General features: G+C 63.1%; 1 protein-coding gene across 8 annotated transcripts in view; it reads left to right on the top strand.

Annotated features, from left to right (window-relative positions):
- Positions 1-523: 523 nt before the first annotated feature.
- The window catches only part of TPCN2 (two pore segment channel 2), a 31,197-nt gene continuing 6,841 nt past the window's right edge, over positions 524-24,879 (top strand). The window contains exons 1-18 of one of the 8 annotated variants that reach the window (XM_060302816.1): positions 524-688; positions 4,991-5,055; positions 5,779-5,855; positions 6,201-6,378; positions 7,658-7,774; positions 12,149-12,255; positions 12,723-12,795; positions 14,209-14,308; positions 14,550-14,744; positions 15,314-15,379; positions 15,799-15,863; positions 16,367-16,467; positions 17,074-17,155; positions 17,330-17,416; positions 21,023-21,142; positions 21,243-21,302; positions 23,212-23,340; positions 24,054-24,103. In XM_060302816.1, coding sequence (XP_060158799.1) covers positions 577-688; positions 4,991-5,055; positions 5,779-5,855; positions 6,201-6,378; positions 7,658-7,774; positions 12,149-12,255; positions 12,723-12,795; positions 14,209-14,308; positions 14,550-14,744; positions 15,314-15,379; positions 15,799-15,863; positions 16,367-16,467; positions 17,074-17,155; positions 17,330-17,416; positions 21,023-21,142; positions 21,243-21,302; positions 23,212-23,340; positions 24,054-24,103 — 1,784 coding nt within the window. In that variant the 5' untranslated portion in view covers positions 524-576. Of the gene's footprint in view, positions 689-4,990; positions 5,056-5,205; positions 5,473-5,778; positions 5,856-6,200; positions 6,379-7,657; positions 7,775-7,838; positions 10,845-11,102; positions 12,256-12,722; positions 12,796-12,896; positions 14,091-14,208; positions 14,309-14,549; positions 14,745-15,313; positions 15,380-15,798; positions 15,864-16,366; positions 16,468-17,073; positions 17,156-17,329; positions 17,417-21,022; positions 21,143-21,242; positions 21,303-23,211; positions 23,341-24,053; positions 24,104-24,879 lie in introns of those variants that run through there. The other 7 variants (XR_009564752.1, XM_030833246.2, XM_060302818.2 and 4 more) reach the window with 7 other exon arrangements.

Genomic DNA, 24,879 nt, shown 5'->3' with positions numbered 1-24,879 from the left:
TTAATGTTGGAAATACTTTTTATATATAGTGTAAATATTTTTTTCAAATGTATCACTTGTCATTATAAACTTTACCCTCAATTATACTTAACCTCCCTAATTTCATTATCAGAGGGTAAATTCAAATTCCATTTTGGGGGATGACCTTTGGCGTCACTCCCATGTACCTAAAAGTCACATGCAAAACACAGATTCCTGGGCCCTGCCCCGAGTTTCCGATTCAGCGGGTCTGAGGGGGCCCAAGAATGTGCATTTCTAACCCGCGCCCACGTGATGCTGACGGAGCTGGCCGGGGACCACCCTTTGACAGAGAAGGCCTTCCTTAGAAGGCCTTAGAGCCCCGCCCCGATGGAAGGAGGCTGAGCCCCACCCACCAGGAGGCGTGGCCGGCTAAGCCCCCGCCTCCAAGAGCAAGATCTCCGTCTTCATTGGCTGGTAGGAAGGAGCGTCCCGTACATCACAGGGCTGTCCCCGCCTCCTCCCGAACCCCGGGGGCGGGGGCATTGCGCCTGCGCAGTGGAGCTCGGCGCTCGCATCTTGTGCTTGTGTGAGGTCTGGGTGGCCGGCTGTGACCCCATGGCGGACCCCCGGGAGGAATCGGAGCCCCTTCTGAGCCGGACCCGCGGCGGCAGTGCCCGCCATTCCCCGGCGGGCGTACCCTCCTGTCACAGCATCCAAGTCGGTCCTGGTGAGCCGCGGCCTGGGGAGGGGCCGGGCCGCGCAGGGGTGGCGCGTGGGGTCCCGCCGGCCCGCGCCGCGTCACTGCTGTCCCTGCGGGCGCGCCCCGCTCCCCCGGCCGGGGTCCGAGCGGGCCCGGGCGGCGCGGCGCGCCAGGGAGCCGCCTTCCCGAGGGCGGGGCGGCTGCGCCGTGCGGACCCCGGCCCCGGCCAGGGCGCGGGCTTCAGCCAGATTCTGCGGGGTCGCGCCCTGCCCCCGACCGATCGGGCTGAGAAGCCTCGCTCAGCCCAGGGGCAGCCAGCCCCCTGCAGCCCCCACGGTTCGCCCGGGGCCTCGTGCTTTCCGTGGATCGCCTTGGTGATTCCTAGGAGGAAGCACTTCCGTTTTCCCCAGTTCTTACGGGGAAAGTGAGGCACAGAGAGGGGCGTTCCCCTACTCAAGGGCTCACAGCCAGGAAGTGGCCGAGGTGGGATTCGAACCCAGCTGGGAGTGAATTGTGAGGCTTCTCCTTCAGCGTCGGCTTGGGGCAGGCCTCCCCAGACCGGGGCGGCTTCCTTCCTTCCTTCTCTGCAGCTCCATCCTGCTCTTCCTGTTTACCCGCAGAGAGATTGCTGAAACCCAAGGAGGGCGGGGAGGGTGAAATCCTTCTGTCCCTGGCAGACCCCAAGGGCACTGGGTGCTGGGTTAGGGATGGAAGGGCCTCAGCCTCGTTTTGCAGAGGGGGAAACTGAGGCCCAGAGAGTGTCCAGGACCTGTCCAAGAACATAGACCTGGGATCTGTCTCAGCCGCTGCAGGCACCCACACTGGGTGCTCCTTCCAGGCCACCTTCTGTCTCTGGGCTCACTTTCCTCCTCTGTTGGGGAGGGGTCCGCGGTGTGTGCCTGTCCTGGGATTATTGGGGCGGGTCCCTGGCAGGAGATGGAAAACATGCCCACCTGCCCATCTCAGGCTGTCCTGGGAAAGTTCTCCGTCCAGTCCGTGCAAGACCTCCCGGGGCCCTGGACGTGGTGGCATTCAGGGGATGCAGCCTTTGCGCCAGGAGGCCACTTCCCGGCTGTGTGACCTTGGCAGGTTGCCTAACCTTTCTGAGTCTCAATAAAAGGGGGGTGGTCGGGGCGTTGTGAGGATTCAGAGAGAGTCCAGGTGCCCGGCCAGGTGGCAGAGCTGGTGCCCGTCAGTGCTGATGGCCATTCTGGGCAGAGAACCCTGATCACTGCAGGTCCAGCCCCGGGAGAGTGCATGGAGGACAGGTGAGACCCACCCTAGGGACAGGAGCCGGGGCAGGCAGTGTGGCTGGTGAAGGGGGACCCTGGGGATGGCTTTTTGTCCCGACGCCGTGGCCTTGGTGGGGGCTTCGGAGAACATGGACAGGACACTCTGTGTTCTGGATTTCCCTGGTCAGGCTGTCCAGCCAGGCTCTGCAGACCCTCATTCAGTTTCTGCCCAGCTCCTGTGCGGGGCTCCTGGATGGGGTCCTGAGCTCAGGGTCCGCCTGTCCGCAGCTAGCTGGACTCTCCTACCGACAAGGGTGGGGGAGGGCTGCTGCTGGGTGCTCCGTGGACCCCAGTGGGCCCGGTGGTCAGGTCCAGACCCAGCCCCACCTCTGGGCCGTGACCACAGGGTGGGGATAGTCATTTTCTCTTCCTGTTCCTGGTCAGGGAATTACCCTCTTACTGGTTATGGAAAAGTCAGAGGACAAGGGGTCACTGCGCCATAGAAGGGGCTTTGAGAATAACAATAGTAGCAAATGTTTATGAAGAGCTTACCGTGCACAGCACTTCAGCTACAGTAACCCATTCCGCCTGCCCATCAGTCCTGTTGTGTAGGGCCCGCGGGAAGTGAGGCACAGAGAGGGCCAGGGGCTTGTCCAGGGTCACAGAGGCAGCTAGTCAGGACCCCACCCAGGTAGTGGGGAGTGGGCAGGGGCTGGAGCCAGAGCGGGAGGGGGGTTTATTCTGGGATGTTGGGGAGGGCAGGCTTGGGGCGGGGGGACCAGTGCAGGGCTGAGGTGTTCGAGCCCCCATGTCCTCTGTGCTCCGACATTCTACAGTGGTTGGGGGGGGGGGCGCTGACAGCTGATGGCCACCTGAGGCAATGAGTCCCTGGACGCCAAGCTGGGGCACAGCGCTCCTGGTAGGGCCGACAGCCTGGGAGGCTTTGGAGAGCTTGGCCTTGGCGGAGCCAAGTTCAGGGTGAGTGGCGCGGAGGGCACAGGGTGGAGGAAGCAGCAGGGGAGGAGGCGGGCAGGCGGGCGGGGTGTGCCCCCGAGCTGCCGGGCTGGGGGCGGGGTGTGGACTTTCTCCCGGAGCAGTGGGGACCCACGGAAAGCTGTGGTTACCATCTGAGGGTTTGTGACAGGATCCCTCCGGCCACCGCAGGGTGCGAAAGGGAGGCAGGTGTCGGGGCCGCAGAGTGGTGGGGGATGGCTTTCCTGAGGTTTGGTGCCTTGAGGGCCGGGTGGCCAGAGGGAGCCCCTTCCGCTGCACCCAGTCCTGGTCCTGGAGCGAGCTCTGGGGGCCCTGGCTGCCTGTCTCTGCTTATCCAGGAAGCTTGTCTCCTTGGACCTCTCCAGGCTGAGTCCCCTGAGTTCTCACCCGGGGATTTGGTGACATGGGGCCTCTTCCGGCCCCTCAGACCACCCTGCCCTCCCAGGCTCCCCTCGGCTGTTCACTCAGTCGATCAGTGGGACTTGTGGGCTGCTGTGTGCCGAGCCCCATGCTGTCCTGGGCTCTGTGGGTACAGCAGGGAACAAAACAGGGTGCCTTCACATCACAGTGTTCCCGGGCGCTTCCAGGGGAAGCAGGCGGTCGCCACCCTCAGAGCCTCTGTAGGAGAACTTTTTGGCCCCTCACGTGAGCATGGAGGTCGTCCACGGAGGAACCTGAGGCCCAGATGGAGGAGGGTGCTGTTCCTGGGTGACACAGCAAGGTGATGGCGGAGACAGGACAGAGTCCAGCCTCCTGTCTCTGTCCAGGGTCCCCCACGTCCCCGGTGGGCACAGTCCCTGAGGACAGCGGCAGCTGCGTCCCTGGGGTCGGCAGGCGAGTGGGCAGGGCCCGGAGCTCTGCCCAGGTGCCCGGCCTCCCCCGCCTCTGGCCTCGACATCTCTGCATCTCTCGGGACCGGTTAAGGGCGGTTTGGGCAGCTCCTGGGCTCAAGGGCAGATGTGAAAGTAGAACCTTCAACAGAAATGGTGACAGGCCTGTTCACCACGTTTCCAAGCCTGGATCTGGGAGCTGCTGGGGGCTGTGTGCCGGCTCTGCCCCCCCGCCGGGGCCTGGGCTGCGCCGTCTCCGGGGCCTCTCTGGGGGGTCCTTTTTCCTGTGAGCTGCGGCTCCTCGTGCCTTTCTTGGCCCTTTACATCAGGCTTCTGTGCAAAGCTGCCCACCACGCGGTGGGCAGAACCCTAGGCCAAGGTGACAGACCAGGGGTTTGAGCCATGTGACTTGTCCTGAAGGCCCCTCCTAGTCAGGAACCTGCACCACCCCAGCCTCCCTGGCCCCGAGGACCCCAGTCCCTGGTTGGTGAAGGTTCCCTCGCCTCCCACCCTCGGGGTGACTCGGTTGCGATCGCCTGGCCCTGTGGGCCTGTGACACAAGCAGCGAGCCACGATGGCCTCAGAGGGTCCTTCTTAGTGCTGAGTATTTGACGGAGGGCCGCGCAGCGCCTCGAGCTTCTAGATGTCGCCTTCCCGTGTGAGTGTTAAATCTGTGAGCTTGCTTGGTGAGCGGGTGGGCCGGTAGCGCTGCCCCATCTTACAGTCACGCGAGCGGGGGTGCAGCGTCCTGACGAAGGCCACCAGGAGGCTGGTGGTGGGACGGGGCAGAAGGGTGGCTGTGAGCACGTTCTGCGTGCCGGGCCGGCCCTGGGGGGTCCTGCACTTGCACTGGGGGCCAAGCTGCGTGGCTGTTAACACCCCCATTTGACAGGGGGAGACGGGCACAGTGAGCTTAAGCCCACGGCCCTCAGCCTTTGAGCCAGTAGGTGCGGAGCCGGGGTCTGAGCCCCCTGAGCCTGGTTCCGTCCCACTGGCTGCTTTGCGCCCTCTGCCACTCCACCCCAGGGGGTGGGAACCGTGGGAGCTGCTGTTCCTCTGGGCCCGGAGCCCGTGCTTAGACCCTGCCCCACCTGGGGCCCAGCCCTCGGGGGTCCTGCCCTGTGGGCGTGCACACACGCTGCGGGGCAAGAGGCGTCTCGTCCCAGAGCCTTGGAGAGGATGCAGCCGGGTTCTTGCCTTGCTCTTGGTGGCCCTGTAGCGGACGAGCGCCTCCCGAGGCCCCTCCCCACCCTACGTGTCCCCTCTGCCCGCAGGTGCCGTGGCCAGGCGGGATCTGTGCTTGGACCAGGCCGTGGTGTTCATCGAAGACGCCATCCAGGTGGGCGGCGCCTGCTCCCGGCGGCTTGTCCCTGGGGCTCGTGGGGAATGCACGATGGCTGCCCCACTGGCCCCTTCTCTCCTGCCATCCTGGGGCCAGGGCTGCGGTTGCTGGACCGTGTGGTCATTGTGGCTGCGATGACTGGGCTTTGGGGCATGGTCTCCTCGAGTCCCCCTTAAGGAGACACGTGCTGGGTGCTCTTCTGGGTCCCTCGTCCCTCATTTCACTGATTCACCGCCTGCCGAGGGCCTGTCGTGTGCTGCCCTGATCTCGGTCGCATGAAAGATGCCCAAAGGTGGCAAGACCTTCCCCTGCCTGCAGACAGCACACAGGCTTAATCAGGGAAAGAGACTAGAGCCACCAGTGCCCCACCTGGCGGATGAGGCTGGGGGCGTCCTGCATGGAGACAGAGCTGAGGTGGGTGGGGTCAGCCTTGCACAGAGGAGGGGAGACCCTCACAGACAGGGCACAGCTGGCATCCAGCCAGCAAGTGTCCGTCCACCTACCGGCCCTGGGGAAACCTTGCAGCTTGGGAGGGTCTGACCCTGCTGGGTCCCGACGAGCCCCTGGTCCCTGTACTGAGTGGAGGTGGACCCTGCGATCCCCAGCCTGTGTCCCCACCTCGGGCCTGTCGTGGGTGAGAGGGGTGCCCTGCACGGGGCTGGCTGTGCTGTGTGGCACGGAGGGGACCCTCAACGTGCCCCGTGTGACCTTCACTTCCAGTATCGCTCCATCAACCACCGCGTGGACGCCAGGTCTCTGTGGCTGTACCGACGGTACTACTCCAGCACGAGCCAGTGGTGAGAGCGCATGCGCGCGCCGCGGGCCTCCCGCAGCCGGGCCTGGGGAGGGGGCTGGTCTCGGGGGCCAGGCAGGCTCCCCTCCCCGCCGTCTCCCCTCCCCGTCGGAGCAGAGCCCGGCCCCTCTGTGGTGAGGGTCCCTTTCCAGCACCTTCCGGCCAGCCACGGCAATTGAGTTGAGCGCCGGTACGTGTTATCTGACCACACACACGAGTGGCCACGGAGCAGGAAGTGTGGGCTCCGGCCTTTGGACCCTTCCTGGCGTCCCGCCTGCTCCTCTGCTTCTTTGGCCCCGGCGTGTGGCTGGTTCTTTTGCCTTTTGACCAGTTTCGGTCCCTTTTCCAGGACTCTGAGCTTCACCATTTTCTTGATCCTGGCTTTGGCTTTTATCGAGACCCCCTCGTCACTCACCAGCACCTCTGACGTGCGCTACCGCCCGGCCCCCTGGGAGCCGCCCTGCGGCCTGACCGAGGGCGTCGAGGCACTCTGCCTGCTGGTCTTCGTGGCCGACGTCTCCGTGAAGGTGAGGGGGCTGCACAGGTGCTGAGGTTGGGACCCGCGCCCTCCCGGCCCGGCTGCTGCTTCCTGGGTTTACTTTTCGCGCTCCTGGAGCAAGCTGCCTGTCCCACTGTGCGCCACGGAGCAGAGGCCTAGGCTGCCTCCTGGACAGCTCTCCCCCATCCCAGACCACCGATGGGGGCCGGCCGAGCCATCGGGGGCGCACAGCCTTGCGGGACCCTGGGAGAGAGTGGCCGAGGGTCCGGCAGCGCCTCTGTGGGGAGGGACCCCCGCTGAACAAGAGGGGACCGGGCGTCTCTCCATGGCCTACGCTCCCGCCCCGACAGAGGAGAAGCCCGGAGGGGAGGGGCTGCTGTCCCGCCCCCGGCCGTGTGCAGCTCTGGCTTCCTGACGCAGGTCCTTCTAGAAGCTGGAGGTGGGCCCTGCCTTGCTTGCCTGAGCTGAGCTGTGTCAGGGCTTCAGAGCTGTAGTGACTTCCCATTGAGACGCAGGGTGTACCACTGGCCACGCCTTCTGTCGCTTCTGACAAACAACAGTGATTCTGATTCCGTTGCTCCAGCCCCGGCCCACGTGCACGTCCACACCCTGCCTGCAGGGCGCCCCCTTGCGGGGTGGTTTGGCCTCTGTGGCCTGACTCGGAGGGGCGTGGGTGAGCGTTGATGCATGTGTGTGTGACTGAGGGCCCGGGCGGTTTCTTATTTCTTCTTTTTTAGCCTATCATGTGGTTAGGAGGTCTGGGGGTTTTTAAACTGGAACTGAAACTGGGTAGAAGTTCTCATTAGCCTGTTTGGAATGGTTGGTCCATTTGGGAAGTCTCGAAAGGTGAGAGAGAGCACATGTATTATCTGCAAGCTGTGACCTCCGGCGGGGGTCAGTGATGGGAAAGGGCCAGTTAGGTGCGCCGAACAGGTGACGAACTCCCGCCTTCCCAAGGCGCGTCCCCTGCGCATCTGGTCAGATTCCTAGGCTCTTCCGGAACGATTCCTAGGCACAAGCTACAGTGGTGGTTGGGTAGGCAGGACAGGCAGGGACCCCGTTACCCGTGAGGACATGGGCGCAGCCGGTCAGTGCGGAGCCCAGGGTCACGGGCTGCCCAGGGTCACCCGCAGGCTGGGCGAGGACCGTGGGCCTTCTGACCATGGCTCAGCTTCCTGCTGTGAGTCCCGCGGGGACCGTGCTGCTCGCTGAGGCTGCCTAGCGCCCGCGTGCATCACAGGCCTCAGACCGGCTGCCCGGCCGGGGTCTGTGTGGCCACCCCCGGCTCAGCCGCGTCCCTCTTGCAGAGCTACCTGGTTGGGTGGGCCCAGTTTCGGAAGAACCCCTGGCTGCTGGCCTACCTCGTGGTGCTGCTCGTGTCTCTCGTGGACTGGACCGTGTCGCTGAGCCTCATTTGTCAGGAGGTAGGTGGCGAGGCGACTCTGAGGGGGGCGGCGGGGAGCTCTGGGGGTTGGGGGGACGCAGCTGCCCAGGGGAACGGTGGGCGGGAGTCCCGAGGCCCTGCATCCGTCCGGCCCACCTGCCCGGCTCTGCCCGCCCTCCAGAGCACGTCAGTCACCCACGGGCCAGGGAGCTTTGTCCCCATCTTGCAGATGAAGACACTGAGGCCTGGGGGAGGCGCAGGGCCCTGGGGGCGAGTTCCGGGGTTCCTGCCCTGCCTCAGCCTCGCTGACGACAGGATCTTTGTTCCCCCCGAACGCCCAGAAGCATCACCCTGTGATTTGATAGAGCAGAGCTGGGAGCAGTTGGTTTGGGGACATCCTGAGCCATCAGGGCTGGTCGGGGAAGCACCCGTCAGGTGCTTTAGTCGAGAGAATTTAACATCGGGCCTCAGACAGGGGATGAGTGAGCAAGAAATCGAGAAGGGGGCCCGGCGAACACAGACCTGCAGGCGGCAACCCCCCTGCCCCCCTAACCTGGGGCTAGGGGAGGAAAGGAAGGAGATTGGGGTTATGGAACCTGGAAGCTCAGGGGAGGGGCTCCGAGATCTGGGACCCTGCCCGCTGGGGACGGGGTGCTGGCTCCTCCAGGAGGTGCGACCACGATGCTGGTTCTGGGGGTGCCGGAGGAGGGGGACGCTGGATGCCCTGGGTGCTGCCGGCGGGAGCAGCAAGGTGACGGGAGACAGCGGGCCCCCAGCCCGTGCCTCCGCCTCCTTCCCGCTAGGCAGGGGCGGCCGATGAAGGAGAGGTGTCAGTGGCGGGTCCTGGCCCGGCTCACAGCAGGGCCGCAGGGCGGTGGAGGGCGCAGTGCCCCCTGCAGCCCCTGTGCCTCCGCCGTGGCCCTGTAGGAGCGCGACAGCACATGCTTCTCCCTGAGAAGGTGCTGCCATCTTCGTACCAAGGAGGCGGCCCTCACCCGCCCCAGAAGGCGGACAGACACCAGCCTGACCACCGCCGGCCCTACTTCTGAGTGACCGTCTCATGTCACCTGAGCATTTGTCACCTTAAGGCTGGACTGTGAACCTCAGCACCACCAAGGGGCCTTGCGTGAGATTAGGAAGGGGGGAGGGGAAAGGGGGCCACTGCTGGATACAAACCTGTGTCTGTGTAACTGGCCCGCAGGCCTTGTGTGGTTAGTGGCCCAGGAGCCCAGCTGCCCCCTGCCCCAGCCCCACATGCCTTGGGTCCCCTTGTACGGGGACCCAGACTGGCTTTTTATTACTGGAGTTTGGCGATAATTTTTCATGTTGGGCGCAGACCTCCCTGCCCCTCTGGGCAGCAGCATCCCAATCTGTCCTTGGTGATTGGAGCTTTTTTGCCCGCACTGGCCCCCAGCCCTCTTTTCATGAACAGCTGTGGTCCAGCCCAGTGGGCCCAGCGTGCGTCCCTGGTAGAAGCATCTTGGGAGCGGATGCTTCTGGACCGGCAGGGCCCGGGATCGTGGGGTGGGGAGTGGTGTCGCTGCTCCCATTTGTCCTAGTGCTCAGAGGGGTTTTCCCACCCCACGAAGGGCTGTCCCCCTCACCCCCCCACCCCGTCCCGCCTCAGGGCCACCAGGCCCTCCCACAGGCCAGCTGCTTCGGGGTAGGTCCATGGTAAGGTGGGAGCTGTGGGCCGTGCCCGGGTTGGATGCAGCATTGGTCCTGAGGCTCAGACGGTGGTCCAGGGAGAGGCCTGGAGGGCAGGGCAGGCAGAGCCCATAACCCCCGCCTGCATGTCCGCTGAGGACAGCTGAGGGCCTTGCTTGGGGAGGGGCTGGTGTGTCCCCGCGGGGGCGCCTGGGGGCCGGCTCTGGGCTCTGCTTCTGGCAGGGTGGGCCCCCAGTAGTGGCCTGGGTGGGGGGGTCCATGTGGTTGGCCCCGGGCGTCACCCCCGTCCCTGCTCTGTGGCCACTTTGCCTGTGGCCTGTGGAGATCGGTGCGGGGTGGCCAGGGGAGAGGCTGAGGACGTCCACAGACGTGTCATCTGTCCAGAGAGCCTCCTCCTGCTGCCTCGTGGTGGGGGCACTCTGCCCACCCACACGTGTCCTCTCGGACGGTCTCGTCCCCAGACGCCCAGGCTGTTCTCTCCATGGCCCTGACCCCCTGGGAGTCATTACCTTTCTGGTCCGTACAGGGTGGACCCTGCCCTCTGTAAAGCTCCCCCTGTGGGACCGTCGCTAGGGGACTTTCCCGTGGAGGTTGTAACACCACACGCCGTCCACTTCTGGCTGGGACTGGCCCATCACCCAGAGCCGTCTGCACACCGAGCCCAAGGTGCTTCTCCGTGGCCAGCTGCTGGTCTTCAAGAGCTCCCCCGGCCTTGGGGCCTACAGGAGGACCGGGGCCTCTGGCCTGCTCCAGTCTGGTCTTCCCGGCCCTTTTGCACCCGATGGAGTCCTGCTTCCCCAGCCTTGTGGCTGGAGGGTCAGGTCACGTGGTCTGCTGGTCAGCTGACAGGCTGTACTCATGACTGCCGTGCCCGTTTCTCATGAGAGACTAGTTCTCTGCGGGTTCGTTGGCAGCTTCTTTCTAAAGGCTCAGAGGCCTAGGCTGTGATTCTCAGTTGATTTAAGCCTCGTCAGGGGCTTAGCTGGCCCTGGGCCGGCTCTCCTTGCAGGCAGGTCACGTGGGAACGTCTTCCCACCCTTCACATGTGCTCCCTGCATCCGTGGCAGTGATGTGGCCCCAGCTGTCGGGGAGGCCCTCGGTGGGGTGGGTTGGGCGGGGTGATTGCATCTGGAAGAAGCTGTGCTCTGGTCTGTGTCTGACTGCAGGCGAGGGCCCAGCACCCGGGGAGTGGATGCGGCTGGACCTCTAGCTCCTGCTCGGCCTGGGGGACGGGCTAAAAGACTCCCGATATGGGCCCTGAGACTGGCGCTTTCGCCCAGGGGCAGCGAGCGGGTCGTGGGTGAGCTGGGGCCCTGGTCCCTCAGCCTGGGAGTGGGGCAGACCCCTGAGCCTCGCCCGTTCACCGCTGTTTCCTTCTCCCTTCTCAGTCCTGTCGGCAGCCGGGGCCCCTTCTGAGGGCGAGTGCAGCCTGGGGAGGCCGAGTGAGTCCTTGGGACGCTCATGCTGCAGACATTCTGAGGGCCTACTGTGCGCTGCTGCTGGCGGGGCCTCGTTCTGTTGTGAGAGGGGCTGATGGTACCAGGAAGCACCAGATGTGTGCGGGGCGGGGGGGGGAATATCGAGGCGAGTGGCGAGAAGGAAGGTCGCCCATGCAGCGCTGGAGGTGGCACTGAAGGCCGGACGGAAGGGCCCGGTGCGAGCAGCCCGCTGAGCGGGTGGGGGTGGGGGTGGGGATGGCGGTGCCGAGTGCGGCGGCCAGTGGGACAGGGAGGGGTGGGTGCCCTGGGCCTCCAGGCAGCCCCGGAGGGCTGGGCCGGGAGGCGACTCTATCAGCCTCTCGTTTCTGAGACAAGACCTCCATTAGGACGCGTCTGGAGTTGAGAGCTTGGGTTGGAGATTGAACGCGTTGTGACCCTTAAAATCCCAAGGACATGTTCCCTGAGGCGCGAGGAGGAGGGGGCGCAGGGGTCCAGCGCACGGTCGGGCACAGAGGAGGCGGCCGGGCGCAGGGCGGGGCAGCTGCCTCCTGGCAGGAGGATGGGAGGTGACCTTGGGCTCAGAGGCCTGGCGGTCACCGCGGTGGGTCCCCTGCCCTTGGACAGGAGGACAGATTGGCTGGGGTGGGAGCGGGAAACGGGTGAACAAAGGGGCGAGTGTCGTTTTGGTTGCGAGTGGCAGGTTGTGGAAACACGAGGTGTTTGTGTCCACATGCGGGAGGGAGGAAGGGCCCCTGAGGGGAGCCTCTGAGGGGCCGGGGTCCTGAGCACGGGAGGAGGGCTGTTTGGCTGTGACAGGAGGGAGGAGAGGAAGGAGTGTGTGTGTGTGTGTGTGTGTGTGTGTGTGTTCACGTGTGTGTGTGAGTGGAGGTGTGGGGTTCCTGCTCGGTTTCTGTGCACCTGTGCTGGAGGCTGAGGCCCGGAACCGAGCAGAGGGGCTGGGGGCTGCGGAGAGGAGGCCTGAGGAGCCCCCAGAGGGCAGGACAGCCGGCTTCACAGACACGTGCAGGGCGCCCGGCCGCGGCCAGAGTAGGAGCTGGGTGCCGGAGAGGCACGCTGGTCACCCCCCTTCCCCGGTGCTGGCGGGTCTGGGGGCTGGGGTTCCGAGCTGGGCCCCGGGAGGGAGCGGGGAGGGTGTTGAGCCTGTGGGGTCAAGGCCGGGCACCCTGGGAGCCCGCAGACAGCCGGGGCCGGGGCCATCCTCGTGCAGAGCATCGGGCCTCTGGGCCCGCGTGCCGTCTGCCAGCCCGCAGTGGCTGTGCTCAGAGTCCCGGGTCCGCCTCTTCCAGCCCGTGCGGGTGCGCCGGCTTCTGCGCCCCTTCTTCCTGATGCAGAACTCCTCCATGATGAAGAAGACACTCAAGTGCATCAGGTGGTCGCTGCCAGAGATGGCCAGGTGGGCCCTGGGGGCAGGTGGGCTGGCAGAGCGGGGCGGGGGCTCCCCTCCCCTGATCTGGGGAGGCCGGTGGGTGGGCGTTTGGGGGTCTCTGTCTCACACTCAGGGCGGCCCCCTAAATGACCTTGCTTTGAGCCCCACCCCCTGCTCCATCCTGCGGGCACGTCCCACCTTGGCTCTGACCCCTCCCCTCCCCGCCATCCCCCACCCCACCCCCATGACTCACGTGGACGACCCTTCCCCGTCCGGCCCGGGTTAATGGAAGTGGCCTTTCCCCTCTGAGAGTCCGGGGGTCCTGGGACACTGCCTCTCCTGGGCCCCTGGGACGCTCCCTGGGCGGGAGGGCGGCAGGTCTGGGGCGGAGCAGGGACCTGGCCCAGGGCCTCGGCCGCGGGGAGGCCCCTGTGCGGCCAGGTCGGCTGTCCCGGAGCCCGCCCGCCCGGCGCTGAGTGCCGCTCTCGCCGCAGTGTTGGGCTGCTGCTGGCCGCCCACCTGTGCCTCTTCACCATGTTGGGAATGCTGCTCTTCCCCGGCGAGAAGGTACCGTGCTCTCTGCTCCCTGCGGGGTGATGGACAGCGCCGCCCCTAGCTAATCCGCCAGGTCGTTCTCGGGCCGGCAGAGATGGGGACCAGGTTAGGCTGCCCGCCCACCTCGCCACCAGGAGGTCAGCAGGGGCCCCCCCTGGAGCCCAGGCGTCTTTTTCAAGCAGCCGCGTCTCCAGGGCGTCTGGCTCCTCGGCTCTGCCTGGCCGCCTCTTCGTCCCCTTCCCAAGCCCCCCCTCTCCTGGGCCGGTTGCTTGGCCAGGGCTGTACCTCACTTAGATGGAGACCCCTCAGACTAGCCATCAGGATGGCCCCTCTCACCGCCCCTGCCCACCTCTCCAGAGGGCATCTCCCACCGCTTCCTCCCCTCCCCGCGTGGGCCCCCTTCCCTCCCAGCCCCTCACTGCTGCCCGGCCCCCGGCAGCTTGTTGCTGTGCGGAGGTGTCACCCGCGGGGCCTGCCTTGCATCTGCCGTCCCGTGTTCTTTCCTCGTGTCCCAGCCGGGGTCACCGTTCTCCTCAGGGCGGGGCTGTCGTGTGCCTCTGTCCTGGGATCCTTCCCGGTGCTTGGCCAGGGCTGGTCTGCAGTGAGTTCGTGGCAACACTTGGGGGTTGTGGCCGTGCTGCCCACGAGGGAAGACGAAGACCATCCCTCAGACCCCCGGGGAGGAGTTCCGCTTCGCGCGTGCACGTGTGTGTGTGTGCGCGTGTGTGTGTCTCTGTATATCTCTGTGGGTGCTGTGTGTGTGTGTGTGCGTGTCTGGGTGTCGGGGTCACCTAGGCTGTGAGGTGTGGGACTGGCTAACAGACTCTCAGGCCCCGCGTGTCTGTCCAGTGACCCTGCTGTTCGCGGAGCCCAGGACAGGGCGGATGGGTGCACTGGGCGCGGGGGGCTGGGGTGGGCCTCTGACGTGGGAACGCTGAGGGTTCCAGGGTGTCTGCTAGGGGGCTGGCCCTTGGGCGGCAGCCGGGAAAGCGGCTTTGCAGGCTCCTCAAGTGATCAGGTGGTTTTGTGCGTCTGGGCGCCACGCCTTCCACGCACATGGGGTGGAAGGCACACGGCACGGTGCGTGGAGTCTGGCTGAGAGCGGGCTGGCTGGCCCCCGCGTGGGCCCTCTCTGTGTCTAGGCTGTGATGCTCTCTGCCAGGCTGGCCGAGAGCTGTTCACCCGCTGCAGTGGCTGGTGTCCGTGTGGGTGTGTGGCATCCCCGGACGCTGGCCCTCGGGCCCGGAGGTCCTGCATTAGGTCCTGTCCGGCCTCAAGCTCGGAGCCCGCTGGGAGGTGATGGGGAGGTGCGGGTCCGGGGCAGCTGAGCCTCGGTGGGTGGTCCTGGCTTGCTGGGTCCCGGGCCTAGGCTTTGGTGGCCTGAGGCCCGGGCGGCACCTCAGCACTGCCACGTCTGTTCCACAGGACGACAGGCGGGACAGGCAGCGGCTGACCTACTTCCGCAACCTGCCCGAGGCTCTGACCTCCCTCCTGGTGTTGCTCACCACCGCCAACAACCCTGATGGTGCGTGACCCGGGGGGGGGGGGGGGGGAGGGGGGTGGGGTGGGGGTGGGGGGGTGGGGCCGGGCTAGGGGCCTGTTGGGTGGGGGCGGGGCGGGGGGCGGGGTCAGCGCTGAGCCCGAGAGCCCAGCTCGGGGGTGGGAGCCCCTAAGGCCTTTTGTGGAGAGCTGGGGACCCGGGTGTGATGCTGGGGCCTCCCTCCTACCTTCCTTTCCTTCTTGATTTTCTTTTTCTCTTTTTCTAGTTTCCCTTCCCTCTCCGACTTTTTCCCGTTTTCTTCCCTTTTCTTCCCAGTTTTCTTTCTCTGTTCCGTTCTCCTCTTCCCCTTGTTGTCTGTGTCCTGAGAAGCTAGAGGTGGACGGTGTTCTTTGTGTGGTGATGGATCAAGCTGTGCCCAGCGGGGCCCTTGGTGGTCTCCTCTTGGCGGCGCAGCCGTGGGGTGAGGCTTGGCCGCACCGCGTGTCAGAGGCCCTGGGGTCTCCGGTGGCTGTGACGCTCACCGTGTCAGGGATGCTGTGGGGGCCTCTGTTCGCTCGGGCCGGGGATGTGGCCAGGATGGGGTGGTCACGGTCCTCTGGGGCCCAGCTGGGGCCTGACCGCCCTGGCTGAGGCCTTTCATCGTGGGCTCGGATGGTCACTGACCATAGAGGCCCTCCCAGGAGAGTAGCCACTGGCTTTCATACCTGGGGAGAGCTGTGCTCGGGACCCTGAGCACCGTCCCCACGTGTCCTGTGAGTCGAGTCACCCAAGGGAGAGCTGAACTTTCAGTCTGGGAGGCGTGGTCATGGGGAAGCCTAGAGGATGAGCATCCTTGAAAGGTAGTGAGTTCCCTGTCCCCGTGGGTGTGCAAGCAGAGGCGTGAGGAGCAGAGTTGGACAAGAAGACCTCCCAGCTCTCCTAACACAGGGCCCTCCTTTCTGTTGAGAAGGCAGTGGTGTGAGACAACGAAGGGAATCAGACTGGATGCTGGATGTGTGGGTGTGTTTTACTCCCTTTCATCTCTTTCAGTGATGATTCCTGCCTATTCCAAGAACCGGCTCTACGCCATCTTTTTCATAGCCTTCACCCTGATAGGTGAGTCTGGGCAGGTCTGCAGGGTCACGTGGGGCAGACGAGATCCCGAAACCTCGGGGCCGGGTGTACTCCCCAGACCCCGCAACTTCACCTCAGTGGACCCCCTGACCCTGCGACCGCGCCTCGGCGGGACCTCCCCAGTCCTATAACTTCATCTCTCTGTGGCCCGGCCGTGGTTTTCATTCTGTGACCACTGATGACTTGTCCTCAGTGCCCCTGCTGGGCAGGCCAGGTGGCGCCCCTGTCCGCAGACGAGGCCCCCAGGCCCCAGGCCCTGTCTCTGCCCATCTGGGCCTTTCTCGCTGCTCACCTTCTTGCTATGCCCGTGTCGGCCCTCTGGGCCCCCAGCGCTGGTGATCCTTCGAGACTCTGCCCCTGCCCGTGTGCTCCCCACTCACCATGGCCTTTTCCTCTCCAAGGGAGCTTGTTTCTGATGAACCTGCTGACGGCCATCATCTACAATCAGTTCCGGGGCTACCTGATGGTGAGCTGAGCTGCCCACCCTGCCCGGCTGTGAGGGGAGCTGTCCCTGGAGGCCTGGCGGGAAGCTGACCAGCGGGGGGCCGGGGGGACAGGGTCCGCAGTGGCCTCAGCACTGCCCCAGCTCCCTCTTGTGGGTGAGGGGGACTGGGCCCATCCTCCCTCCCTGCCCCCCAGGAGGTGCTGTCCCCAGCACCACCCTGGGGTCCCTCCCCTGCCCCGCCTCCTCTAGAGGGAGCTGCAGTCTTCTTGCAGTGACCCCCAAACCCACCTTGCAGGGGGGCCAGGGACCCCAAATCTGCCGAGAAGAAACACATACCTTAGGGAATTACACAGCGAGTGGCTATCGGCAGGACCAGCCCTTGTTGTCGGGGACTGTCCCCCTGATGCCCACGGGGCAAGGAGGTGCTCCCCAGGCTGCCGGTGGGCAGGGGCTGCCCGGGGACAAGGGGCTGGGCGGCTGGGGAGAGGGCTGAGCCGAGCCCCTCAGAGCCATACCCTTTGCAGAAGTCTCTGCAGACCTCACTGTTGCGGAGGCGCCTGGGCATCCGGGCTGCCTACAAGGTCCTCTCGTCCATGACGGCGGAGGGAGAAGCCCACCCCGAGGGGTGAGTGTGGGGTTCCAGCCGTCTTCCCCTGGGGCTGCCCTGGGGGGAGGTGTTCACGGGGGGGGCGTGTTTCCTGAGCACCCACTCTGTGCCGAGCTCCCTGCTGGCAGCAGGTTGCAAGGCTCCTTTGGGATCACGAAGACGTCCCTGGGCTCCAGGGTTTCTTTCCATGGTCCTTGCGTCTGAGTTAACTCGTGTGTCCTCGTGACCCACTGGAGATCCCTGGCTCGTGAGGGGCCGTGTGCTCTGACCTGTCCCCCTCCAGGGGCACCCTTCCCACACCCTGGTGCTGTGACTCGTGTGTTGGGACCAGAGGGGCCCTGGGACACACGTCGACTCTGCCGCCTGGCTTGGAGGCCGTGTCACGGGGGAAGCTTCAGTGCTCCCTGCTCGTTAGCCACGGGGCCTGTCGGATTGCACCCCTTTCCCAGCTTCAGCTGCTCCTCTCTAAGGTGGAAGATGAGGTCTTGGGGTTTTGGACACAGGAGGACCATGAGGCACTCCTTCTTGGAGGCCCTGTCATCGCCTAGGGCTGCTCAGGCCAGAGGTTGGGGCGCCCAAGGGTGCTGAGCTGGCTGGGCTCACGGTGGGGCGTTTTCCCCACAGAGTCGGGGTGAAGCCCCAGGACTTCCTGCAGGTGCTTCAGAAAGTCCAGCTGGACAGTGACCACAAACAGGCCATCACGGAGGTACCGGTCCCCCTGCCCCCCGCCTTCCCCTGCCAGTGCCTCTGGGCTCCGGGCGTCAAGTGGGTGTCATTTCGGATCAGCCGGGCTGGCCCAGTCCGGGTGGGGCTGGGGGCAGCTCCCCGCTCCTGCCCTCAGCCCAGCTGCTGTGTTGACCTGTGCTTTCCTGCTTTGCAGAAGCTGCATTCCCGCAGTGGGGACCTGCTGTCAGCTGACGAGTTTCAGAAACTCTTCGATGAGTTTGACAAAAGGGTGATTAAAGAGGTAACGGGCCAGACTGGAGTCACCTGCCCAGTGCCAGGGCCACCCGGGGTTAGGGGAAGTCCTCGGTGTCTGTTGGCATTGATCATCTGGGTCACGCTTAGTGACCATTGCCAGGACTTGCCTTCCCAGGGATTCTGGTCCTCAGGATGATACGTGGGAACAGAGATGGTGTGGCTCTTGGGGAGATTTTGTTGACCTCATGAAATTCACAGACCACAGGGACTGTTGTCTTGACCCAGAGGAACTTTCCAAACAGTTTTCTCCGTCTCCGTGATAGACTTTTATCCTCTTCCCATGTGTCCTAACCTGCGAGGTTCCTGAGTTTGTCTAAAACCTTTGTTTGTTGTCCTCGACCCTGAGTTTTAAAGTTACCGAATGGGCCTCAGCATCCAGCTCAGTGCTGTGTCCATAAGACCCTGGACCGCCTGCATTTTACGTAGCAGGTTTCTGGGAGGCGGGGGCGCGGGGTGGGGTAGGTGAGGGGGGTGGCAGAGGTGCTGAGAGACAGCCAGGCTGTTCACAGGCAGACCGTGGGAGCAGCGGAGGGGGCTGCCACTGCAGCCACTTGGCCTTGAGAGGGCCAAGCCGGACTCGAACGGGGATCGGAGTGAAGAGGTGGAATCAGACGTCTCCTGCTGATCGGACTCCTAGCAGCTCTGTGTCACCGTTGAGTCAGTCAGCTCAGCTTCTGTGACAAATACCACAGCCTGGAGGTGCTTAAGTAACAGGGCTTATTATCTCCCAGTCCCGGAGGCTGGAAGTCTGAGATCCCGGTGTGGGCAGGGCTGGGTCCTCCTGAGGCCTCTGTCCCTGGCGTGTAGACAGCCGTCTTCTCCCTGTGTCCTCACAGGGTCGTCCCTCTGTGTGTGTCTCTGTCCCAGTCTCCTCCTCTTATAAGCACCCCAGTCACGTTGGACTAGGGCCCCACCCCAGTGACCTCATTTCCCCCTGACTCCAAATACAGTCACATCTGAGGTTCTGGGGGTCAGGATGTCAAAATACAATTTTGGGGGATACATCTTAGCCCACAGCAAAGGTCAGCTTCTCCAGGTCTTGTGGTCAGCCTCTGTGGCCTCAGGCCCCGGTCAGAGGTGGTTTTCCTAAGAACATGGTTTCCTGAGGTCTTTCCAGGTCACCTGGAGGCAGGCCCTGCTAGGCCTGGAGCTCTGGGCGGTGCGTCCGTGGCATGTCTGTTCTCAGCAGCATCCTCACTGTGGCACCCTCGGGACATGGGAGCTGGTAGTAGGGACACACAGGCAGACACTTTGTATGTTAGTGCACATCGCACCTCTCTTGGGAAGAGGCTAGGCAACAGTGTCTGCTTCCAGGTGACTCGAAGGAAATAGTAAGTATGTACCATCAGGTGCAGATTTCGCAGAAACTGTGACACTGGGTCCTCAGACGGTAGAAGATCAGGAAGCACCTTTCTAGCTGGTGGCCCTCACCCTGGGGCAGGAGGTTTGCTGGGCCCAGGACGCAGCTCCCGGCAGCTGTCATGCGATCCAGCCCTTTTCCGGGTTCAGGCTGACCTGGGCAGGAAGACATCTGGGAAGGCGGGCTCCTTTCTCAGGGTTCGCTCGGTGGGGTCCGCTGGGCCAGCCAGGCTCTCCCTGGGCACTTGCCTGCTGGCCTGTAGGATGCTGCTGGGTCCGGGTCTTCCAAAACCGACTCTCCCTTCCTCTTCTGGCATCAGGATCTGTTGATATCAAAAAGGAGGTGCTGTGGTTGTGACTGGCAGAGCAGGGCACATGCTGGGCGCAGACGCAGGGATGGTCTAACACGCAGGCCACGCCCCTGCCCTGACCACGCCTTTCCTAGTGTGGTCCATGGGATGTTCTCTCTTCTCACAACTCCCTGGGTCTAAAGTCCAGAATTGTGATTTGAGGTGGGAGTTTGGGTCCTAGAGGTTTGGGGAGCTGTGGTGTTCTTGCCTGGGTTTTATGACAGCCTCTTACCCCGAAATGCTGATTGCACGGGGGCAGGCAGGTGCTTCACGGATTGTTAGCATGTGGGGGCTTGTCCCAGGTGCCCTGGCAGCCTGTGAATTTGGAATCGCTGCTGAAGAGAGGCGTGCTGCAGGCAGGCTGCTACCAGGAAAACGTGAGCCTTCCACGAGAGCCCTCCCATGTGTGGCCAACCCCTGTCCATCAGCCTAGCCTCTAGTACTGGTCGGTTCTTGCTAACTGGTTGTAGAGAAGGCACTGTGCCAGCTTCCGAAAGTCTGTTTTTCTTTTAATAAGAAGCTTTTTGGGTTAAAAGCGTAGCAGTCATTCATTATAGGTAGTAGAGGAAAATAGAAAACCCCACCCAGCTGTCCCCCTTCCCAGAGACAAACACTGAAATCATTTCAAGGTTTGTGATTTCTTGATAACAAGGTAATCTATGAGTCCATACTTCTTGTAACCATTTAAACATCATGGATAATGCTGATATCTCTCTTGGCCAATATATCAGTCTGGGTCAAAGCAGGAGACAGAAACCACACAGTGGGTTTAGCAGGGGAAGTTTAACATTAAGAAGTGTCAACTGTGATGAAAGAGTAAGTGTAAGATACGAGGAAACTCTGCGGTACCTGAGGGGTGAGGGAGATGCCTGAGGAAGAGTAGAGTTGGGAGGGGGCGTCTTCCCCAAGGCCAGGGTTCACACTCCCTTGGAGAAGTTGTGGTCCAGCCCACAGGGTGACAGAGGCGTTTGCTGGTTTGCCCGGCCTGGAGGTGGTCTGCAGTCACTGGGCAAGCAGGAAGCCACCCTCTGGGGTGCAGCAGGGTTGGGTGCGGGTGCAGAGGGAATTGGTACCTAATTCTCTCTGCACCCACACCGTACTAGTGTGGGCAGGTGCCTCTGGGCACCAGTTCCCACGTGGAGGACTGTGGGAAGATTGGGAGCGTTCTTACTGGGTCAGGCTGTGGCTGTTGTCACCAAGGGACCATGCGTCTGAGTGTGGGGCTGGGCCAGAGCTCCATGGGTGTCCTCATGCCACTTGAGATGTGGCTATCGTGACAGAGAAGCTGAGTGTTTAATTTGAGCGGATTTAAATTTAAATCAAGTGGCCACGTGCAGTGAGCGGCCCCTGCGTGGGACAGCGCAGGTGCGGTCCATCTCACGCTGCGGTGACCGCCCTGCGCCTCTGTCCTGGCTCTGGGGGGTGCCGAGCATGGGAGTGCTGGTTCTGACGGGTGTCTTCACATTAGTATTTGTTGCTTAATTGCCTTCCTTTGAGTTCCACTCCAGCCTGGTCACAGTGTGTGAGGTCCCTTCGTTCTGTGCTGAGTTTTCATAGTTATTAGCTTGTAATTTATACGTGTATTTTCACATGGCGCTTTGCATACATTTAAGACGACTGTGTGATAGTCCGTCACGGGTTACTTACAGCATCAGTGGCCGTCTGGGTTATTTCCACCTCTCTTGGTGTTAGAAAGACTGTGATGAACATCTTTGCGCATAAAACCGTTACTGTGTTTGAGACGATTTCCTTAGGCTGGAGAGCCTGGGGTAGGAAGTAAGGTAGGAAGAGGTCAAATCCCAGGATAAGGGGGTACAGGCATCGTTGGGCCCCTGTGGCCGTGGCCACCTCCGGCATGTTTCTGAGCGTGTGTGTCCCCCCAGCACCCACCGCGGCCCGAGTACCGGTCTCCGTTTCTGCAGAGCGCCCAGTTCCTCTTCGGCCACCACTACTTTGACTACCTGGGCAACCTCATGGCCCTTGGAAACCTCGTGACCATCTGTGTGAGTGAGGATTTGCCCTGGCGTCTCCCACCCCCTAGATCTCTCACTTGCCCTTCCTCCTGGCTTCGGGGCTGAGTTGCCGTCCGCTCTGGCTCCACAGGTGTTCCTGGTGTTGGATGCACATGTGCTGCCCAAGGACCGTGACGACTTCGTGCTGGGGGTGAGCTTTCCAGCCGTGCGGGGTGCTGGGGAGTTAGTGGAGTAGAGGGCACAGCCTCCCCACCTGGGGCCCCAGGTCCCTGGGAAGCTGGGCTGTCCTAGTGCATCACAGGGACGGCCCAGGGGTCGGGGTGCCGGCCATGGGAGGGCAGCCGGGAGCCCGTGCAGAGCCCCGGGTGAACCGGCGTGCGGGCCGGACGGCGGAGGGAGAGTTGTGTAGAGAGAATTCCTTTCCTAACATTCTGAGGTCTTGTCAAACACCTTAGGAACTTAAAAACAATTTTTCCGTTTTGGATTTTAAGCAAAAAGCTGTACACGCCGTCCCCGCCCCCATAATGCCAGACCTTCACAAAGCATGTATTTTAAAGCTTATTTTAATGAAAAATATTATGAATGATATTAAGTTGATGAAAACCATTGAACGTTCTCTAATTATATAAGAAAAGCTTGATTTGTCCAATTAAAAAGTGACACATCAGGTCATGTATGTTAAACACAGAGTTAAACTTACAGCATCAAAACTGAGGAAATGGCTTCTTGGCCTGCCGTTTGAAATTCCTCTATTTTACACTTAAAATCAAATTTTCTACTTTCCTAATTTTTTTTTTTTTTTTCTGGATTCGACAGGAATTGTTCAGTCTCCTCTGTGTGAATAACATATTGCAGAGGTGGCTGGTTTTTATTCCTGACAAATGTCAAGTTGGATACAGCTGACCTGTATTTCATCTTTTTTAACAATAGTTTTTCTTTTTTTTTTTTTTGCGGTACGCGGGCCTCTCACTGCTATGGCCTCTCCCGTTGCGGAGCACAGGCTCCGGACGCGCAGGCTCAGCGGCCATGGCTCACGGGCCCAGCCGCTCCGCGGCACGTGGGATCTTCCCGGACCGGGGCACGAACCCGTGTCCCCTGCGTCGGCAGGCGGACTCTCAACCGCTGCGCCACCAGGGAAGCCCGGACAATAGTTTTTTTAAGCACTTGAGTCAGCTTGGTTGCTTATGAGAGACTTCTGGTCAGATCAGTGCCACGTAGGGTTCTTGAGGTGACTGCAGAATTCCATCCTTTTATGCCCCTTGATAACTGCTCATAATGTTTATTCTTCTGCCTTTAACGGTGATCTCTGTGTAGGTGTGAATGAGACAGCATTGGCTAAGAATATAGAATTTAGGCTGGACACTGGGCAAGGTGACCGCAGGGCTCAGATGACCCCGTGGCCCCGTCACCCCACCGCGACGTAGCCCCCTTTAAGGGAAGAGCTACTTGATACTTTATTTACTGGCTTCAAAAAAGACAGTGACCCCGTAGCCTGAGACCAGCTTTGCTGATGAGGCCTCCTAAACACACCCCCAGCGACTGCGAGGATGCTGCTGGGAGCCAGGAGGTTCCGTCAGGGAAGGACACTGCCCGGTGTCCCCAGGAGATTGGACCAGAGGGGCCAGGTTGGAGGCGGAGACCCCCGAGGAGGTGTGGGTGACCCAGGCCCTGCCAGCCTAGAAATGATGTGGGGTTGGGAGACACCGGGCCTGGGGGGTTGAGGGCCCGTCGGATGGTGGGGGGAGTCTGGGTCGGGGGATGCAGACGTGTGAATTGTTGTTGAAGCCGTGCACGGGGTGCAGGTCACTCCAGGAGAGGCTATGGGTCAAGAAGGGGGCTCTGAAGATGCCCGTGTCTGGGGCTGCGGGGGTGTCGGGAACAGCAGCCCAGGGGGGCCCGAGGAGAGGGTCACGTGGCTCCGGCAGGGGCGGGGCTGTCTGCTTCCCGGCCAGCCCCCGTGTGCAGCAGGGCGGGGTCCAAGGGGCCCCGTGGCGTCCAAGCCGCGTGGATCTCTCCTGGGCCCCATTGCAGTGGGGGGCAGGGCAGGGCGCAGGGGCGGCACCGGAACTGAACGCCGGGTCCCGCTTCTCCCTTTTCAGATTCTCAGCTGCGTCTTCATCCTGTACTACCTGCTGGAGATGCTGCTCAAGGTGTTTGCCCTGGGCCTGCGGGGGTACATGGTCTCCTCCAGCAATGTGTTCGACGGGCTGCTCACCGCCGTCCTGCTGGTAAGTCCTGCGGTAAAGTCTGAGACGGGCCGAGGCGCGCTCTCGGGCGGGCGGTGAGCGCTCGGCGTCTGGCCGGGCCTGGGGGCCGCGGGCACTGGGGCTCCCGCCTCCGGTGACACAGGGGCTGGCCTCCCCCGATGAACTGCTTGGCGGGCGGCTGCAGGAGGCTGGTTTCTGCTGCATCTGCGCATCGTGGGTGGAGGTGTGCAGCGGTGGCAGGCTGCCTCTCCTGGCCCTTGAGGGAGGCCCGGAGGGAACCCGCAGTCCCCGCTGGCCAGTGGGGCCTCGATGTTGGTGAGGGAGGGGCAGGGGTTCTCGGGCACCGCGGGTCTCGGGACACCTTCCCCAGGGCCTGGGGGAGTGAGGGGCCACGCCTGGTGTGCGTGTCACTGCAGCGATATTGGCGTGACACGTATTCGTATTTGATGGATTCGAGCCGTGGGCCCCTGGGAGCAGGAGGGAGACAGCTGACCGAGTAGCTTCTCCCGTGCCCGGGACTCAGCCGGCCCTTCCCGAGCCCTGCCCTTCGTGTGTGCAGCCCGACGCCTGGGGCCAGGTGTCTTTCTCAGCTGCAGGATGTCCCCACGTGGCACCCGCCGTGGGGATAGGACCCCCTGGTCCTGATTTCTCCCTGGAACCCCCTTTGGGGACAGCGTGTTAGAGCTGCCAGTGGGCCTTTGCCGTAGCGAGCTTCTTTTCTTTTGTGATTAAAGGTTTTGGAGATCTCAACTCTGGCTGTGTACCGCTTCCCACACCCGGGCTGGTATGTGACTGTGGAGGACCCAGGGAGGCCTGGCTAGCGCCCCGGGGAAGGGTGTGCGCCCGGCTTCCGGCCGCTGGCCCGGGCAGCTCTAGAGCCAAACGCCCAACTGTCGGGGGGAGCGGCCGCGGCTCCTGCCCTGCTGAGGCCTATGGGGACAGGCCCCTTCTCATCGTAGCCGCCTTCAGAAGGGTAGCGTTCCCAGAGCCGGGATGGGAAGCTGTGGAGCTGCCGCTTGCAGTGCCCTGGCTCCGCGCCCCCTGACCCCCACCCCAGGATGGGACACGGGGCCCAGGTGTGCTGGGGGCCAGAAGCAGGGAGGACCTGGGGGCACTGGAATCGGGCTGGGGCCCTCCTCTGGTTGGAGGCCCTGTGACCCGGGGTTGTCACCTCCCACTCTGGGTGTCAGTTCACCTCCCTGTAGATGGCAGGGATGGCCCGGGGCTCGCTGAACTCACGCTGCCACCAGTTCTAGCCGCGCAGAGCGATGGACATCTGGCCAGGGGTCCCAGGGCGCCTCGTGGTGTGGCAGCCTTGGGGTCTCTCTGCCCAGAGTACAGCCGCCAACAAGCACGCGTGCCGACCTTGGGCCCTCGGGCAGCCCTGGTGTCTTGGTCCCTCTGCTGGGCTGCTTCCGTCTCAGTGGAGCAGCTGGGAGTTGCCCGAGATGGGGGTGGGGCCCCGGGAAGGGTCTGTGTCGGGAAGACGGGGGCCGTGCGGTCCTCAGCGGGGACCTGCGCCCTGGGAGCAGTGGGGCTGCTGCACCACCCGGCACCTTG

The sequence above is a fragment of the Globicephala melas genome, chromosome 8 (assembly GCF_963455315.2).
Source record: "Globicephala melas chromosome 8, mGloMel1.2, whole genome shotgun sequence".
Taxonomy (NCBI): Eukaryota; Metazoa; Chordata; class Mammalia; order Artiodactyla; family Delphinidae; genus Globicephala; species Globicephala melas.
This window is presented reverse-complemented; position numbering and strand designations above follow the sequence as displayed.